This window comes from Phaethon lepturus, unplaced genomic scaffold (genome assembly GCF_000687285.1).
Source record: "Phaethon lepturus isolate BGI_N335 unplaced genomic scaffold, ASM68728v1 scaffold9569, whole genome shotgun sequence".
Taxonomy (NCBI): Eukaryota; Metazoa; Chordata; class Aves; order Phaethontiformes; family Phaethontidae; genus Phaethon; species Phaethon lepturus.
In genome coordinates, this window is record NW_010562728.1 from 18,590 (window position 1) to 38,917 (window position 20,328).

General features: G+C 42.8%; 1 protein-coding gene across 1 annotated transcript; it reads left to right on the plus strand.

Annotated features, from left to right (window-relative positions):
- Positions 1-2,016: 2,016 nt before the first annotated feature.
- CMTM7 (CKLF-like MARVEL transmembrane domain containing 7) lies at positions 2,017-6,998 on the plus strand. The gene is made up of 4 exons (XM_010294371.1): positions 2,017-2,183; positions 5,035-5,133; positions 6,150-6,231; positions 6,587-6,998. Exons 1-4 carry the CDS (start codon positions 2,094-2,096, stop codon positions 6,598-6,600), a joined length of 285 nt encoding a protein of 94 aa, XP_010292673.1. The 5' UTR covers positions 2,017-2,093; the 3' UTR covers positions 6,601-6,998.
- Positions 6,999-20,328: the final 13,330 nt, after the last annotated feature.

Genomic DNA, 20,328 nt, shown 5'->3' on the forward strand with positions numbered 1-20,328 from the left:
GCTAGCAGGCCAGCATGAGAAGCTGGACTGTCCTTGACTATTTAGCAACAACTCAAAACATCAGCATGTTATCAACATTTTCTCATCCCAGATCCAAAACGTAGCCTCATGCTAGCATCTATGAAGAAAATTAACCCTACCCTGGCTGAAACCAGGACAAGTATTTAAATGCTGAATTGCAGAGAACATTGCTTTGTTGTCTTCCAAGAAATGTAGCATCTCAGAAAGCTCTGCCATGCACAAGGTACACGACTTTGTGCATTTAGGATTCCCCAGTGGCTAGGCTGTGAGACCCTGAGAGAACAGACATGGTACAGACCAAAGCACTAAACACACAGGATGCTACTATGACATTACACTCACAAAACAGAGGGCAGGAACATATTTGGGGAACAGGGACTGAGCAATACCATGCATTTTCAAAGGCATGTGTAACCTCCATTCCTGAGAAGCTTTGAGCATGATCTAGCCCTGCATCTCAAAATCCCGCCTCCTGTACGTTATATCTGTTTCAAAGGTGGGAGGGGATGTAGGCTTACTCTAGTGCAGAAGCCTGGCACTGGCTTGGACTGAGCATCACAATGCTGATGTCAACTACTTGGACTTTTACCACAGTAAAAATAATGGAGCCAGACCAGATCAACAATAGCTTAGCGACTTGTGTGGGAAGGGGTCCTGGAGCACCGACTTTTCTCTTTGGTGCCACCTTTTTGAGGTGGTTCACTGTTGCAACATTGATGTGACTGTTTGTATGGAGTTTGGCCAAGGTGACAAGGTTTTGTGAACTTATTGTGAAGTTCTTAGGTGTGTATAGAACTTTTGATTACACTTGAGGATGTATATGTTCAGCCTGTCCACTTAGAACTGAGCAAATGAAACTCAGTTAAAATTACAGTGGGAAGAATCTAAGCTATGTTGTTTTGGTGTTGTTTGTTTTTTTTTCCCCTTTTAATCTTAAGGAAATTGTTCTGATAATGGATGCAGTTGGTTAGGAGTTTGGAAGATGAGTGTGCAGGAAAGGATGCTGTAGTCTTGAAATGCTGGCTTCCTCAGGTAGTTTTTTAATGTCTTTGAGAAACACTTAAAATGTGAATCATTACTGCTCCTGGCTGACTTTGGGTCAAAGTGAAGTAAAGGATGAAGTAAAAATTACAGTGGCTGAAAGCATGCATTGACAAAGTCTGTAATAAGAAAATACTCAGGTATGTCCTCGGCAGATTTATTTTTATCACCTAAGTTAGCCAGGCTGGTAGAAGCAGCAAGATTAGTAAAATAAACAAGTAGCTTTATGTTAAAAAAATAAAATAGCTTTTGTCCTTTGCAAGCCTACAGCTGAAAGTTGTACAATAATGCTTTATAGTTTTATGTGATGATGTTATCATATTAAAGCTCATACCTATTGTACTGGGGGTGGGGTGAATTAATCAGTTCCTCCAAATGTTTATACTATTTGCTATGATACTATCTTATAGTCTACTAATACTCCTGCTCTGTAGGTGGTAAAAAAGGAAGGGTAAAACTGTTAGCTCAGTTGCAGCCAGGTTCTCCGATTTTGCATGTAAGAACTGTCACTAAATGGAAGTAGAGGCGCCTGTGCTCATGGGCACCTCAATTTTTACAGCCTTTAGTGGTTTCGTGCTGAAAGTCCATGGGCTTTAGAGGCTTCAGTTGCTGGTGCAACTCCAGGGCCTTCAACACCACTTCTTTATTTGAGACCACTTGTATTGTCCGTAGAGACTTTTTCAGGTTGGATTTGGGCTGAAACTGCTGCTTTCCTTCTAGCAGTTGGCTCTTTCCTCACTCTTAATGTTTTTTTTAGCTCATTTAACAGCAAATTTTAAAACGTTATTACTGTGCTCATTACATTCTCCTCCATTTTGGTGGGACCATCCAATTTACATTAGATATTTGTCTTCTGTTTCTAAGTGCTGTTTTGTTGTGTTTAAAATGATCTCCATGGCCCTCTGAGCACCATTGTAAAAATATTTAATGTGCCTTTTGTCTTTCAGGTCTCACTGCTGGTTGGATTCATCAGTGTAAATAATTCTCCATGGACAGATTACAGTGCATACAGCTACTTTCAGATTGTCACCATGTGCGACTTGGTTATGATTTTGTTCTTCTACATTATCCACATTTTCAGAATCTACAGGAAGCTCACTTGCATTAGCTGGCCACTTGCGGTAAGTCTGTTAGATGGTCTGGGTTCCTTGCCTCTCCTTGTGGGTTGATGTCTAGATTACTTAGTCCATTTTTTTGTGCTATGACACAATGATAGGCTGTCTTTTGTATGCTTTTTTTTTGCCTTGCATACAAATCCTTTTGTTACTTCCATTATTAGTATTCAGTTCAGTAGATGCTGTAATTGTACGTTTTTTAGCTGATTTTTTATCTGATCTTGCCCTCCTTTACAGCGATGTAAATCCAGAGTTACTCCAGGAAAGGAGTTTTATTCTGAGACAATGGAAAAGAAGCTACTGACTATCAAGCCTTTAGCAGATGCATCCTAGCTCAGGTCATTTATAGCATCTATTTATAAGGGATTGCTAGAGTACCAAATCATAGCGTTAGAATTCATGTACTACACCTTGTCCCAAAATAAAGTCTATGAGTGCTATTTAGGTCAAATGTGTCTCTTTTTGGTATGGTTTTATGTGCCCCTTAACAATAGCAAGAAATAGGAACCTCTGCCTGATTGCCACAGCCTGGCCATCCCTGGGATATCCTGCAGGATGTTCTTGCCTCATTCCCCTATTTCCCCTGCACGTCTATCTCTCATATCCTAGCAGAAGACTGACAAGCAGCACAGAAAATGCGAGACCTGAACTTCCTCAGTAGCTTTGGGTCAGATCAGCTAACGGAAGAGTCCTGCATCCCAGTATGGGATGATAGATTTTAATAATGTCTTAGGACATGTCTCCCTTATGCGTAGTGACATGTTAGTTCCACAGAGGAAGGACCAAAGGGATGGGGAAAGCCAAGTGGAGAGATACAGAGGATTTTGAAATCTGAAGTGATTGGATGGTGTTTAATGGAAGCAATGTAAGTAGTTTACAGATAGCGGTTTGCCTATCCGTCCACTTCTAACGAAAGAGAAAAATTTCATTTTCTTTCTAGCTGAAGAATGTAGTTAGACTTGTGCCCCTTTTTATTTTTTCAAACATGCACCACCACTATTTGTCTCTAGAAAGTACTTCTTTATCTAGAGATAATACAGATGCAGGGATTGAAATAAGGGATTGAAATGAGCTAATAAATTACAGTTTTGCAAAGCAGCATTTAGTGTGTGCACTGCTGTAACAGGACTATGCCATTTTGACCTCCACATAGGCTGCTTTCGGTTTTTGTTGTGTGTTTAATGATTCCTAAGTGTTCCAGAGTCACTAGTGAGTTTAAGGTACTACAGTTTGTGGCTGCTCAGCTTCAGCTAGCTTTATGGGATGTGGTGCTTGAACATTGCCACTCTTTTACAACAAAACTCCTTTTCAGTCACATATATATCTTTAGAACAGAATAGGAAGGCCTGTAAGAGACTGGGAAACTACGACTAGTGTTTCGCTGAGTTTCCTGGCAGGATCTCTACATTGCAATCAGGAGTGATTGGCAGTCAGTAAATTTGCAGTGCTTCAAAAGGTGGTTCAGCACTGACACCTTTTAAAGCTGGGAAGTATTTCGCCAGGGGGGCACTTTCCTGGTCCTGCCAGGGGTTGGTTCTCCACCTAATTTAGCATTTGATGATTCTTTTGCACCTTTGCCCATCCCTCGGATTCCTCTAAAGTAGTGGCCTGTGTATACTACATTACTTGGTGTCTCTAAGGAGGCAATGGCATGGCTGATTGGCCTGCTGCATCGTGGACTAGCCAGAGAAGCCTCCTTATGGAAGTAATTTATTCTAGCAAAAGCAAGGGTTGAGATCTTCATTACCTGAAACAAGGTTACAAACGAGAAAAGTCAAGTTGCAGTCTCAGAGCCTACTTTATGGCAAAGATCCTCCTCAGCTGTTCATAAACATCTGAGCAGAGGGAAACTGTGGTATGGGATGATAGACGACTACTCTTCTGAAATTGCTTTCAATAATTTTTTTTTCGGACTATGTTTTCTCTTGTTTGGTTTGAGAAGGAATCCCTCCTCTCCCTTACACATGGCATTTGCTTGGCTCATGCTGGTAGTGCAATGCAGACAAAGCAAGCAAATACCCTCCTGCCAACCCCACCATGCAAAAGAAACAACCCATGTTCAGTTTGCAAACACCCATATGGGTTGCCATAATCTTTGGGAGGATTCAAAATCTAAATCCATAGACAACCCCTGTTTATAACAAGGTAACATTGATTCCTGGACTGATACTCATCACACTAGAGAAGAGCTTAAAAGAGTTGCCTCTGCGCTCTGAGAAGAACCTGCAGGACAGCTGCAGCCACCCTTACAGACTTAGGAGCCTGGGTGTTGGTTATGAGTTTCTGCGTAATTGCGCTTTTTGTGCGTTCTCTCCTGTTTCCAGTCTTGGTTGATGTAAGTTGTTAGTAAATCCAGCAGTAGATCCACTGCTTCCTTTCTAAGATTATCAGAAGTAGGAGCATTTGGTTTTCTACTTGAGGACACCATTTGCTGACATTTATTGCCATTTCATATAGGCTAGAGAAATATGCCCTTAACACCTCTTCCTTCCTCCAGAACTGTCTCTTTAAGTAAGGTGTCTCTTTACTTGATGCAATAAAGTTAATGTGTTTCACCCTCAATATGTACCATGTTGAATTGAAAGGATTGCGTCCATACCCAGTAAATAGATCTTATTCCAGTGACATTAGTAGACCTGGAGATTGGCCTTCTCTCCCTTTTTGAACAGAAAGTCAAATATGGTACAAAATCCACTCACAAGGTGTTTTTTTTCTCTCTCACTTTTCTTTCTTTTGAGTGTTTTTTTTGTCCTCTGGGTTTTAGTAACCTCTGCCAAGTTGTTTTCATTCTTGAGGCATATCAAGATGCTTTCCCAACAAGTTTCCCTTCTGATGCAGGCTGTGCTTGCCTTTACAGGAGTTTCTTCATTATTTAATCGGTACAATTCTGCTTCTCATTGCATCGATTGTAGCAGCATCCAGGAGTTACAATTTGACTGGACTTGTGGCTGGAGCGGTAAGACTGTGTTTATTAGTCTTAACACTTTTTTAATTGCGATATAGATTAAGTAGGGCATTGAAAATCTATTATTTGTAATTTTATTTTCTTACAGACTTGCCTTGCTTGTGTCTTGATTGGGTGAACTACCTTCTAGCTCATTTCAGTGAATGTTCTGTAGTACAATGCCAACAAAAATATTTTGTTGTGAGAATCCAGACTCACCACTAAAATGGGTATTTGTCTTGTCAGGAAGTTGAAACCAAAGGCTCCTGCTTTAACGCATAGGAACTCATGTGTTTAGGCGAAGAATTAAGACAATTCAGTTTTGACAAATGTCAGTTGTAGCAACTAGAAGCTACTAAAAGCATTTTACCCCAGTCTTTGGTTTTTGATGCCCCTTGCCCCTGAACAGAGCCCTGTTCAAGATAATTTCTCCTGAGCTAAAACCCATGGGGGTCCTGGGCTGACTTACTGGAAGATACTCTCTGCCTCTGTTGGCTGGAGGGCTTTATAGAGAGTGTGGGCAACAGTATTTTCACAGCAGCAGGACCCGAAATACAACTCCCCCAGAATAAAGAATGGCTTTCAGAAACTTAGTCCTGATGATGCAAACAGACTAGAAGACTTACCTGACTTGTTTATTTGGCAGATGGTAGGGAAGGGCTTGTTTGAATGGGGCAGTAAAAGAGCAGTAATCAGAAGTGTTAGAAAAAGCCTTTTCTTTGTTGCAAAATTCTAGTGAGAAGTCTAGAAGGTGACACTCTATGCTGCTGTCCAGCTTTTTCTCCCCCCTTGTATATGACTTTCAGTCTATCTTTCAGTCATTGTTTTGGCAAGATATAAGCTGCTGTTATACTATGTAAACTTTTATTTTTGTAGTATAATGGCAGAATGGAGTAAAAAATTACCTTTTTGGGTCTGTTAGTGTCGTAAAATATGTATCAGGATATACAAGAGTGTCCATACATTCATGGAATATGTGTCATCTAATGTTCTGTAAATATTTGTGGTTGGTTTGTTTTCTCATCCAGACTTTCGGGTTCCTAGCTACAGTCCTTTGTGTTTTAAGCATATGGTCATCCTACAAGGTTTCGTGCATCACGCAGTCAACAAGTAAGTATCATGCTTAGTAACTGCCAGAATGCTTCCCAAAATGAATATTTATATTTTCTGCCACAGGGCTGTGTCTGCCTGGAAGGATTTATTAATGTTCTGTTCCTTGTTACTCAAAATTACTCACAAAGCAATAATTCCATATTTTCTGTCAACACAGATGTATCACAGCTACTGACAGCTATTAACTAGCTACAAGAGCAAAATAACTTGATTCTAGGAAGCAATGAATGTATCAGTGCTTTCTCTTCTCCCTCCCCCACCCTCTAAAAAAATAAGGTTTCCTGTGTGTTCCTTTATCAAGTAGATGAATTTGTTTGTGGCAACGCAAGTGACACTGTCTTTGTTTTCAAAGATGCATCTGTGTGACTCCTTCATCTCTGCAAGACTTCTGCCTTACAAAACAGGATACCAAAGAAGAGCGTCCACTACTGAGGAGAGAGCATGGGTATTTGGTTACTAGCCTGGACAGCTGGTAGCTTTTGAAGATCTTCTTCAACACCTATGCAAAACAATGTTGTGAACCAAAGTTCTTTTGTTCCCCCCACTCCCCCCCAAAGAAGTTTATAATGGAGAACATGCTTTTTATGAGCTTTACAGAGGAAGATAACTTCTGTCTCACAAGCTGGGCTGTGGTTATTTTCAGCCATTTGCAATAAGTGCATTTAAAACTCATTTGGAGAGTCATTTGGTTCTCCTTTCAGAGGGATGGAAAAATTGCTTCTGATTTCCTCCATGTGTTTACAGAAGGGAAATCCTGCAAATTCCTACCTGATTCTTAACTTCCAAAGATGATTTGTTTAACGAAGGAACTGTTACAAACTGATTTGTGCCTGGATAAGATGACCCAGGTCTTTGTTACCTCTTTCTATCAGAACTGTGGACTTTTTCTAACATCAAAAATTACAAACTGCAACTTGAATACATCACTGCAAACACTCTCCTAGCCCCAAAAGTACATGATGAAATCAGGTTTTTTCTCCATGAATTTTTACAGGTTATTAACAATCAAAGATTATTCTTTAAAACTTCCCTCTGCCAAATACAGGAAAATAAATACCCAAGAATATGTGTTTAATGTTTTGTGGGATCTTTTTTTTTTGCCTTTTCACAAATACTCATTTGAAAAACGGGTATTTGTAAGACCTGTTCTGTAGAAAATTTCTGTGCATTTCCTATAAATGATTCTCTTTGTAGTCTAACAGTGTTCATGGGAAGCCCATTGTGAATGGAGCAACGTGCTGCTTACTTTCTCTTACATGCGGTTTGTCCCTTCCTCTGCCTCTGCTGGGATCCATGCTTTTGGAGACTCTGTCCAGAGCCTGGACAGGCGGGAAAGTTCAGTTTTGTCCAACCTGGTATCATCATGAAGTTCTATGTAACTTCAAGGCTGAGACACTGCCTTCTTGGCACCTTTGTCTTTCTCTCCTTCTGCAGTCCATCTCTGGTGAGCTGGGAATTCTTTGCAGGAAAAAGGGAAGTGCACACTTCTCCTTGGTGCTTCCCTTTCATGTCTGTGAAGTAGAACTTGTATTTATAAGTTAGTCTCTTCTGTCAGAACAACTGCAAGATGGTGCAGCGGGTTTCTGCAAAAAGTAGGATGAATACAGTTTACCAGGTCCAATCTGGAGGAAAAAAGCATTTTCTGGCATGCTATGCATTCTTCTGTTTGTCTGAAATTCTGCATCAATAGTAATTTAATGGTCCTCTCAGAAAATTCTTCTGCAGCAGGTCATCATACATTGCCATTTGTTGCCACCTTATTTTTTTCTCTCGTCCTAATATATGTATCTTTACTTTGATCTTTTTTTTTTTCCTTACTCTCTGACAAGAGAAATTGGCCAACTGCTAGTGTCAAAAATTTTGAGTAAGTAAATGAAAAAAACTGAGCAGATAACCTGGAAAGGTAGAAATCCCCCTCCTCACAGTGCAGAGTTTCTCTGATCTTCTTGCTGTTCCTCTTCATAAGTACCCTATTTACAGCAACACAGAGCAGGAAACAATTTCAGAGCACCAAAGTCTGCTTTTTGTGGATGAAAATACATAGATTCACTCCAAGATAAACTGCTTTCACATTAATATAGAGGTTTATTTAAATAAAAATATGTATCAGGCAGTTATAATGTTATTAATTTCATATTGACTATTTTTTATTTCTTAATAATGTCTAACTTTGGCCTGCTTTTCTGCCCCATACCTTCAGATGACGTATTTTGTGCTTGGTCAGAAATGGGCCACTTTTTTCTTTTTAACAACCCAAATTGAGCATGCCTCAAAGGCTCTCTGGCTTAAGAGAACAGACATTCTTCTCAGCTAGAAATCCACTATCAGCAGAGTCAGTGGTGGTTCAGGCTTCCTTGCCCTGCCAGCATAGGGCTGGTCCAAAGGACATACATGACAAGGGCACTTTGAGTGAAAATACTGACAGACGAAGGTACACACACATGTACACGCACACACACAGACATGTGTACACACACACACACATATATGTATGTTTTTGGAACAGGGGTGCTTGATCACCAGTTCTCTGCCAAGAGTGATGTAACTACAGTTTTTGGAAACCAGCACTCTGACTTTAATTTGGACTGACATGGTAGATATTTAAGGAGACAACCTCTCCTGTTCCCCCAGAGGAAAGAGAAGTGCTCTATTTCTCCTTCACCTCCTGAGATACCACCTCAGGTAGATAGTAGGCACCTTCCTATGACCTTTAACTCCTCTGGGCAATCCTGTGGGAAACCAGTGCTCTGCTGCACACAGCATGAATGCAGCTGAGACCTCAGCACAGCGGTGGCAGGGGGAGAAGCACCTGCTAAGGATTGGGGCTGGAGCTCAGACTTACTCTAAAGAAAAGGCTGTTTCCACTCTCTGCTGGAATTGTGCCCCCTCTCCTGGCAGTACACTACCATCTTTTTTTTTCAGCCTCCCACATCACTCTGTCACTTGTTACTGTGTGGAGGGGGGAAAAAAATTAGGGGGAATTTCATGCAGCCTGACAACCAAAGAATTTCTGAACTGTGCTTTGTGATCGTCCAAAGAATATGTTTTTCTGCAAGTGCACTTGTGTATACTGGATCAAGAGAAGTAAATTACAAGTTCCCTTTTGGTTTTTGTGCCTATCGACAGGTCTAAGGTATGCCTGCAGCTTTTGCTGTTATGACAGTGCTGGGTCCATAGACCCACCAGATGCTCTTAATGTGGGGTGCTTTCAGGCTGGAAAACTGACATCTCTGCTGCCAAATCTTCCTCACTTCCTCCAAATCCTCTGTGTGAAACATTTCTACCAAGAAAAGCACAGGTTTTACTAGTATCACCAGCTCTGCCGGGGGTCTTTGAATGACAGCTCTGTCTGGCAGGGACTTTGGCACCTCAGTACTGTAGCTCTGCCAGCAAAAGTGTTTCCTTCAGTGTCAACCTGGTTCTGAAAGCACCATCTGTCTGCAACTTTGTCAAATACGGGATTCCAGCTGTTTTAGAAATAAACTATGTTTGCTGTCTGGATGATATAATGGCCTTGAGAATCAGATTGTTGTCTTGCTCATTTTTTTTCTTCCTCTACTAGAGCAGTGACTTTCTCTCTGGGGTGTGTCAGAACTCATCCTGTAACTGGAGGCCACAGAAAAAGCCATTCCCCTGCCGTTGTGTGTGAATGTGCTGATCTCTGACTATCCCACCCAAAAGTTGTCCATCCTCTTCGGCTCCAAGATGAGCGTAGTATATCCTTTGAGCCAACACAGGTAGAGTTTGGGGTTCAGCTTTACTGAAAATTAAAATGCAAATGTTGGGAGAAGAAAATAGGTAGTACAAACTGTTTCATACTGCAAAAAAAACCCACCTGATGTTTGAGCTCTGGGGGCTTGAGGTAAATGAGAGAGTGAACAGAGCTTTTGTCGGGTAGAAACTGGGAAGATGAGAAGTGGAATCGAAACGTCTGAAAAAAGAGGAAGGGTGGCTTTGAAAAACTTGAGGACCACAGTGGATGAAGACACCACAGGTTATGTGACAGCTTGCAACACTTTTTCTGTTGCTCTGAAATGGTTGTGTTTTGCATTGTGTGAACTATGAAGGAATGGGTTCTTTGCTCCTAAAAGGCTTTGGGAACAAATCACTATTTGAGCTATAGAGGGGATAGCAGGACACTAGGATAATGATAACTTTTTAATGAAGTGGGGGTGTGAAGGGGAGAGGGGTGTTGAGTGATGCTCCAGGGAAGAGGACTAGGAGCTTATGAGGACAAAAAGGAGCAGGAGATGAGGAAAAGCAGGTGCAACCATTAGTGGAAAGCTTATGAGAGGAGGAACTAATGTGAGCACATTATGCACTAATAGAAATGCTGGCAGATAGCAAGTTTCTGGCTCTGTCAGTACTTAAAGGGCAGACCTGCCTGGAGTGATACAAAAGTCTCTTTTCTTCTTGCCTGCTATGTACACTTCATACCCTGTGTCTAGGATTTTCGTGTTCTGCTAAAGCTGCAGGAGCATGCACTAAACCTGACCTAGAGGCTTCAGACATCAAGTTGACACATGTTCTGCCCTGTTTAACTTAAAATTGCTCAGGGCTCCACTGTTCTTAGAGACAGCATGGAGCAAAACGCTGCTGCTGAGTGCTAGAGGCTGTGTGCTGGCCAGTGGCCTTGGCCATCGCTCCAGCTAGGGGCAAAAGTACAGATCTGCTTAGACTGAGTGTCACCTGAAAGCCAAGGAAAGCTGGAGTTACGTATCACTGGGCCCTACTGATGAGTTTGACACTGAGCTGGCATCCAGGAGGTGCTGCCAGTTGTGTGAGATGGGAAGAAGTGAGTACCAGCGAAAGGGTCTGTGGGAGGCCCACGTCCTGTTCCTTCTGCCTGCAGAGATTTACACCCAGGTGGCAGGAGAGAACCCTCACCACAAAGCTCTAGGGTGTTCTTAAGCAACCCTCCTGTTTAGGCCATTTGAGTTTTCAGACTGGAGCGCAGGTGCAGGCGCCGTGCCCTTGGCTTACTTTTCGGTCCTCTGCAGATGCACAGGGCTGGCACGCTTGTGAGGCTATCCCATTGGGAACAGACAGCTCTTGCTTTCGGTCCCTGGTCCCAGGGCTTGTTTAACCCTGCTACATGGAAGCAGGTTGGAAAGTCGCACTGGTGCTTGTCATATTCCTCTCCTGGAGATGGATAATTACTTTTTTCCAGTGCAATGGCAGCTGGAAAACAGGAAGAGCAGTAAGTGCTGTTGGCTGTTCCTTCCTATGCCTGTCCACTCTAGAGGTCACCAGCGGCTGGCTGCTCCAGAGTTTGTTTCTGTCCTGCTTGTCGCTGAGCCCAGAGCCCATCAGCCTCGGCTGGTCCCCTGGGTCAGCACTCTGGTTTCTCACAGCCAGTATGGTAAGTATGCGCCGTTGTCTATTGCTAGGGACTGGCCAGTATACAGTGGGTTCCTACCATCCAGGAACTTGCATAAAATAAAAAAAAACAAACAAAAAATCCACCCATATTTACAAATAACTGATGAAGTAGCTTTATCCCTGTATTATCTTATATCTGCACCTGGTTGACTGGGTTAATGACAATTTATTAAGTATGAAACAAGCTTGCGTCACCTGCGTGGACCAGCCTCTCTGCCTTGGGGCAGTTGGCAAAAGAATCTGTCTGCTTTTTGCCCTCTGCCAAACTCCTGTCTGAGCTGCTCTGACAGTGAAATTGAAGCTGTCTGGCCATGCCCAGAAGCAGCACTTCACACAGGTAGGAAGCTTGAAAGTTAAAAACAAAAAAAAAGAAAAAAGAAAGAAAAACTAAAAAAAGAGTTGCAGCACCACAGGAGTTGCCTGCCTCAAGGGTGAGGTGGCTGCCAAGACAAGCTTTCAGTTTTACATGGAGGCAGAGTTTAGATACCGAAAGCTTTGGCATTGTTCTGGCTTAGTGCTGGGAAAGGTTGGCTTTAAGAAGCTGGTGTTGAGTAGCCAAAGACCTGATATTGCAGCTGTTTGTTATGTGCTGGGGGGGACGGGATAGTGGTATGATAGGGAGGGTTCATAACAAGGAGGCTGAGAAGGACCTTGCCTTTTGGGGTGGTGGTGAATAAGGAAGGCAGAGCTAGAAAAGAAAGTGAGGATGAAGAAGCTAAAATCAAGGGGCCACTGCAGAGCAGCAGCACTACACGACATTTCCTGAGCAAGCAGCTCCAAACAGTGCGGTTCCTTAGGTTTATGTTTTCATATCGCTTCCTGAACATGATACGACCTCCAGCAGCACCTGTTTTTTGCATATTGCTGAACTACAGCTTTACAGAAAGGCACATAAGATAAATATTTCTGAAAGCAGTTTTGTCACTGGGTAAGTTATAACTGGCTCTCGGGTGAGACTTGTGTTTCAGCAGCATATGTCCTTCAGAGCACTAGCGAGCCATGAAGGCCAGAGCTTTTGAAGCAGAAGAAAGGATTAGGACATAGATAAAAAGACTTTGATTAAAATGCATTTTTGTGGATCCTGGCTTGAACCGAGTTAAATTCAAAATGCCCAAGATGATGTGGATTTCATATATTGCTCTTTAGGCATTTACAGACCTAGAGTAACACCAATGCACAAAGCAGCCATTTGAAAGGAATAAACTGCAACCTTTAAAGCATTAGCAAAAGAGCAGCAGCCCTGCCCTGCTCACTGTGACAGGAAATGCAGCGAGCAGCGTGGAGTAACACAGGAAGGCACAGGTGTCCCAGTGCCAACACTCGGTGCTACAAAGCCCACGGGTTACTTTAGCCCTAAAATGATTTCAGCCCCATCCTGATGCACGTCACCTTCAGAGCCTCTCTCGCCTGTGAGTCCAGAGAGGTGTGCCCACAGGCTGAGACCATGCAGAGGTAGGCAGGCAGCTCTGCGGCAAACCAGGCACCTGGAGAAAAGAGGGGGAAGCACAGAAGGAAAGGAAGAGACTCAGCGCTCTGTGCTTTGCATGTGTGGGTTATGTGTAGAAAAAAAGTCTGGTGGTGGTGAAGGAAACACCTGCATGTTTCTGTGGCTGATGAAGGGGCTACCAGAAAGTCAACAAGAATACGCCAGCGTTTGAAGTAGAGCTGATGTGCGTGTGGATGATGTGGTAAGCCAAGCAGAATGGTGGGGCATTTCTCCCCGCAGGGGTGAATATCGCCAAGCTACTAAGATAGAGTCATTCATTGCTAAATTAAGTATGTCTGAACCACTTGCTCTTTTCTTGCGTGTTTGCACTTGTGCAGGAAGCGCAACAGCAGGCAAGCAGCCCTTTTGACATAGAAGGAATTTCAGCAAGGCTTTTAGAAACATTGGGGAGAAAAAACTCCACAGGTGTAGACTTAGAGGCACCTAACCTTTGGGCATACAAGGACAGACTAGGACATCAGAGGCAGTGCTCATCCTGCACCTACTTTTACAGCCCAAAGAGAGTAAATTCCATTCTCCCAGGGAAAAGCACAGCGTCTCTTGGAGGCTATTTGCATGGGACTAGTCTTAATACCCCGCCAGTCTCCCTTGTGTATTCAATTAAGAAAGAGAAGGGCAAGAGTGAATCACAGCAGCAGTGACTCAGAGTAGGCGAGTTACCCTTCCCCTCTGATTCACCCTCTAGATCTGCCTCTTCCTCCATCAGCTACTGTGAGAGCTTGGTCCTCAGCTGGAGCATCCTGGAGTAGGGCTGAACAGCCTAAAAGGAATCCCCTTTTACCTTCCCATGTGGAGCTGGGGCAACAGCCACCTCTTAATTCCAGCACTTGCATCTCAGCACTTAACAGAGCTAACACGATAGCTGAGTGGATGGGAAGAGACCAGGCTAGGAGTTGTATACCACCTCAAAGCCTGTAGCTAGCCAAAAGCATCCATTTGCAGCTTCCTTTTATTACATATACTAGCCAGCTGTGATGGTAGTGTATGATTTCCGCCCCGCCCCGAACAGCCTTGCCAGCACGCACAATTACGCTAACACAACTTTCTTTTATTGAGATTATCGGGGGTTGTATGAGGTGGACCGTTGCTGATGGCTTCGTACCACCACAAGTACAAATCACAGCTCTGCTGGTATAATAGCTCCTTTTAAATCAGAAGTGCTTTGTCCATCTAGCAGTCTACTGTTATTTCTACATCTGTAAATTACTCTTAACATAAAACTTAATGATCTGCATCCCCTTTTTTCATGAACCCTGGCCAAAAAAGAGCACAATGCTGCAGCTGTAGCTAATAAGCTATGGAGGCAGCAGAGCACTCCATTAATGCTCCTCATGCTCAGCAGTTTGTGATGCATGAGAGCTGAATAATTATGTCCTTGTTACCCTCAAATGAGAGGCACAATTGCCAGAAACAAGTGTTTACAATTGAAAAAATGTATCAAGTCAAGGACAACATTTGTTCATTCATAAAACAAGCCTTTCTGAGCAAGAGGACCACGAGGCAGAAAACAGACAGGCTTATGTTGAGACAGTTGTTTCTAGAGCTGTATTGTACCCCCTCAGATAGACCTCCATAGCCACTTTATCCCAGCTGTTCTGAGAAACCAGCAGGCAGACCTTTAGCCAAAGCTCTTGTTGCTATGAATTGTGCTAATAGGGAGGTTGAGTTTAGATTTGAGGGAAAGGAATGTGAAGCAGGGCCTTAACAATGTGAGTATGATAACCACGAATCTGCACACTTTGAAACAGAGCAGACAGGCATAGGAGTGAAAATGGGTGTTGTGTTAATAATAGAAGTAGTGAGAGTCTGTCCTCCCTTCTGAGGATGCCTTGTTGCTCACACCAGGGTAGCAGCTCCATATCTTTGGTTAGTGGTGTGCAGAGACTACAGAACAATTAAGTAACTGTTCCTTCCTTACCTACAGATCAACATGAGCAGGGATTTCAGAATAGTGTCTGCACTGACTTTTTTGGAAGAGGGACAGCTGGTGTAAGGGAAGTAGCTAAAAGGAGGACATTATTTTGAGCAACATTCCACCACTCTCTAAGCAAGGGCAGGGTATATGGTAATAAAAAACTTGTCATGCTTTTGTCTTACAATATTATGCTTTCAGTAAGTCCAAGAGAGGACTAAAAAGAGAGTTCTGAAGTACACCACAAACTTAGCACTGCAGAGCACTACATGCTTTCATGCAGCAGCACATCTAGCAGCAGATACCTGACTGGGTATTTGCTGTGTGCTGTCCTCACCTGGCTGCAGTGAGTCATGCTACAGAAGAATGTGCTTATGCTGTCATCTCCTTGTGAAGCCCTGACTTTCACCTCAGGACTTGCCAACTTCAAAACAGGCACGACTGTTTTATTTTCCCAGTCCTGTTCTAATATTCAGCCAAGAGATAATGGGTCATAAGAAACAAACTGAAGGAATGATTAGGACACATGGGCTGGTCAAAGCAAGTTTCGCTGGGGTGCCTGGAGGACCGGAATTGCAAGAAGCCCCGTCTGGCAGGCATTACAGCTATGTTTGCCAACATTTCTGTTTGTGGACCCTGAAATTTTTCCAGCGTACATAATTTGCATCTTTTTGATAATAAGCTTCTCTCATTTAACCTGAGCAGGAAGTGCTCAGGTATTCCCCATTCCTTTCTTCTCCCACCCATGATCCACAGACCTTCCATCGAAAACCACAGCGTAGTACCAACTACGAAAATTTTCCAAGCTGCAGTACAGCGTTATAGGTGCAGGTGTAGTCATGCAGCTGAAGCTTGCCTCTGTGATAAAAAGGAATTCTAAAAGACATCTCTTGACAGTTTACAAAACAAAAGGAATAAAAGTAAAACTCGTTCAAACTGCTTAGGTAAAGTACCTCCTCGAGACAATATTGAACCGATTATATTATCAAAAAACCTTCAGGCTACCTTTTGAGAAATAAGCAAACGATTGGAAACAGTATCACCAAAATGCACAGTTCAATTTATAGCCACGCTGACAAGAGAGGGCAAGGGGGCTTCAATCCAGTGAAAATAAAGATGAGGAGGTGGCAAAGCCGTCCAGACCAAATCATTCCAATCACAGGATCATCTTTGCCCTCTTGTGGGCAAACTTCTCTCCTGCAGCTTCTCAGCAAAGCATCTGTGCAGACCACTGCACTGTGCCTACGGCACGACCAGAATTTAAAACCAAAACATTGCTGGCTTGCCTTGTGCTTCCTTTAGCAGGCAACGAATAGTTATCCTGAATGCAAAGAGAAGTCAAACCCAAACCCCAGCCGAGTAGCTAACCTTGCTTGGCTCCTGCACGACAGCACGAAAGGAGGCTGTCTGGTAAAGCAGGTGGCTGGTCGCTGTAAGGAGAAAGCCCACCCAAAAGCAAGGAAACATGTACGTGCCTTGAAGGACAGACACACATGGAGCACAACCAGGTGGTGCCTGTGCCCTCAAGAAGGAAAGCCGCAAGCTTGCCAGCCCATATCCCGGCCTACTGCGCTGTTCTGAGAATTTACAGTAAATTAACTTGGATTACGGTCCCGAGAAAGGAGGTGTCACGATTCTAGCTATAACAGGACTTAAACTGTGTGGTCATGCTCCAAATTATTAAATCTTTATCAATCTTTCTTAGGACTTCCGAGTTATTTTCTCATGCTGTGTAAATCCACCACTGACGTACCCTTTTAATACAACATTTTACCTCAATTGTTTTCTTGCATTTAGTTTTCAGATTTAATTAAAACCATTAGAGACCTTTTCCCCGTGTGAATCCTTAGGGTTACACTCAGTTATGGCAACTTCATCAAAGAGACAACCTCACCTTTAATGTTACGATATAAAGAAAAATATACCGTGGCATTCCAGTTTCAGTGCCGACAGTGAAGGAAGTGCCATTCTCCTCCTGTTTGCAAGATCGCCACCAGGCAATAAGCGATCTGTAGGATTATGAAACTAAAAAGTTACCCTGCCAGAAAGCACGCGGGATTACTGCCTTTTCCTTGCCCCCTGCCACTGAAAATCGGACGTACATTTTTAAAGGAACCAGCAGCTCCGCCTCAACAAGTAACTCTGTCACCTGCATTCTTCTACACCAGAAGTTATTTGCTCTTACCACCTTTTGCCAGTTTGTGCTCCTCCCTTTAACAAGTCTGCCACTTTATTTTTTTCATTTCCAAGTAATCAAGACAATGGGAAAGCAGCACTTGAGTTACACTTGTCACAGCAATCTATAGACTGGGGTAGGTGTAAAGTCTAATGCAAATTAGTTTGGTTGGACCCTGTGGTATGAGGCAACACTGACCTTATCAGATCTTTCCTCCTGCAAACTTGCAGTGAGAATATCCAGCTTTGCAAGTTGGACCCTCTTCCCCGGTAACAGGCAAACACAATGGGAGCTCCTTCCTCCAAACTGGGAACAAAGAATGATGTTATTTCCTATGGTTTGCTCTGGGAGAACTCCATAGTGACACCCAATCATAGCAGCAGAAACGAGAAACACTTAAGTTATTTACTAATACTTTATTTTAAAAATTATTACAAAATATTTTTTAAAGTTCTTAAGACCAAAACAGCATAATACATTAAAAAAGGCCACAGGTTTAGAATGGAAAAAATATTTAAGCATTTCAAAATTATTTAAATGGAAATTCAAGGCAACACTAGCAACAAAACTGTATAAAATTTTTATTTTGTATCTATAAAACTACTGTATTATCATCCTGATTTAATAATCATTAAAAGTCACTTAAATTCTCAAAGGTATTCAAAGTGATAGATAGTTCTGAACAGCATAAAAATTAGTATCTAGAGAACTGCTTATGTTTATAGCAACAGACTAAAACAAAGATGAATTTCCATCTTAAAGGCACTACCGGCATCTTGATTCGTTACAATTTTATATAACCTTTCAAAAATTTTACAAAGTTATTTCCCTTCAGTGTCAAAAGCTTGGTATTTTTATTGCACCAAAGTGAACGAGGATCACTGTGATGGCCATTATGCAAAAACACCTTGTGCAGAGCTCTGAGAATTGTGTGAGACGGCTCACTGCTTTTTCAAGTTGGAGGGTGCAAAGGTAGAACTCAATTGTAACAGACCACAACCCTTCCCTGCTATTTTTAAGCACAGAGTGCAAGCAGTAAGGCACAATTCCTTCACATGTTTAAGAACCCAAAGGGCAGTGGTAGCATTGTGATTTTAATGTGGGATAAATGCCAAACACAAAAATTAACATTCGCAATCTACACAATGCATGGGCAGATTTTCAGAGCAGAAACTCACAGTCCAGCCACTTAACAAGTCCTCGCATGTCCTGGAGAATCCTCTGCACTGATTCTCAAGGCACCGTAAACAAAGCCTGAAAGTGGGTGCAGGGCCTTTAAACATTTTTGGACGGGCTCAACTGGAAAAGACGAACGTTTTTAATGTGTCTGAGCAGGCTCACACCTCCACTGCCAAGCACCATGGTGAAGGAGGGAGAAGACAATACCCAGGTAGATGTACGGGGCTAGCTGCTTCTTTCCACAGGTTTTACCACCAGTTAAGATTGTACAGAGATGGTTATTGTGCAAACAGAAGAAGAAATTCAAGATAGTTGCCTGTAACAGCACCTCTACCACAGCTCCCACCACTCTCCTGAACAACCCCTAATCCACTTTGGTCAAAATCGGCCACCTTAAGGTAAGCAATTTAAATCAAGTAGGCTGATTTCATCAGGAGCAGGCTGGGAAAGCAGCAGACCGCTTTGCTGATGGAGCACGGGAGGGGCAAGTGACATCCAGCTACATGTGCAGAGCTCCTGCAAAACCAGATGTTTAATCCAGCTCCAGCACCTTTCTCTGGGATCAGTCTAATTCAAAAGACAGACATTCAAAGCCTGGATCCGACACCAGAAGCATCAAAGGGGGCATGTCAAGGCTGCAGGAGACCAGTCTGCTCAGCCACTGCAGCAAGGAAGCCTCTCCCCCACCTCGCCTGAGGGAAGGAGCTGGGAGGGACACCCACCTGCCCCATTACCTCGGGAAGCTGTTAAAGCAGTTAAGGAAACGACCCCGCAGAAGCACAGGACAGCATACACACTAACAAACCTGCTTCTCAACTACTTTAAAACAGAACAAAAAGAACACCTCATACTTATAAGCCCAGGATTAATAGTGCCACCATATAGCAACTGCTGTGTTAGCCAACAAGTGGTTGGGAAGCAACAATTCAGCAATTGCCTTAAACATATAACCAGTATGTGGCTTATTTGCTCCCAGTACTTAACTACTATGTGAGAGATTAATACCAGCTAGGCAGTATCTGGGATGGAGCACTACATATTGTTGTAGAGAACAGCAGGACTCTTCCTATTAGTGATACTTGGGAAAACAACGAAGCAGTTTCCCAAAGACCGCCGTTGGCTGTTTCCATTGGCTGATGGCAACGCTTGCATCCCTTTCAGTCAGAGATGGAATCTGATCCTCGGATGTATACATGGATCAGTCAGCTGGTGAGAGAACCTACTTGGAAAAGCTAAAACGAAAATTAAAAACATGCCCATAGCCCCTCACTCTAACCCCCCAAAACACACCAGGGGTGCCAGCATGTATGTTGTAGGAGAATCCATCAAACCATTCTGCAAAGGCTGGCAGTACTTGTTTCAAAAGGCCTAATGGTCAGATCATGGGAGTCAGGAGATTTCAGTCACTTCTTCTGACACCAACTCCTTGTGGCACCTTTTCATAAAAATAACTTGCTCTGTTATTTCAGTTTCTCTGTGAAGTATCAGCAGTAAATTTCATAGGTAGAGAGCCAAGGCAGAGAGATGACTTTACAGATCCCTTTTGGTACCAGTATGTCCAATTCAGGAATGGACACCAATAACAAAGCACTTGGGTGGGGAAAAGTCTATAGAAAAAGCAACCAAAACCCAGAACTCTATTCACATATTTTTGAGCTGAGAAAAATTACAGGAAAAAATACTTCAAGATAAAAGTCCTGTCACGGTGCTGCATTGCTTAATAAATATCAGCAGCACAGTGTTACTCTTACACTATATTTACAGCTTTTAATTATAGATCAAGACTTAGAAGCTACAGACATTTTGATGTGAAAACAAATTAAGTGGCATCCTGGGCAATAAAAAAAAGGGAAAAAACCCACCTTTAGAATGTTAATCATAGATATGGACACAATCCCCAAAGTAAGACATTGCAGATCGTAGCAGAGATATGTCTCA

Coding starts and splice junctions, on each gene's coding strand:
- CMTM7 (XM_010294371.1), top strand. CDS start 2,094: ATGTGCGACTTGGTTATGATTTTGTTCTTCTACATTATCCACATTTTC. Junction 2,184..5,034: donor GCATTAGCTGGCCACTTGCG/GTAAGTCTGTTA, acceptor TTGCCTTTACAG/GAGTTTCTTCATTATTTAAT. Junction 5,134..6,149: donor CTGGACTTGTGGCTGGAGCG/GTAAGACTGTGT, acceptor TTTCTCATCCAG/ACTTTCGGGTTCCTAGCTAC.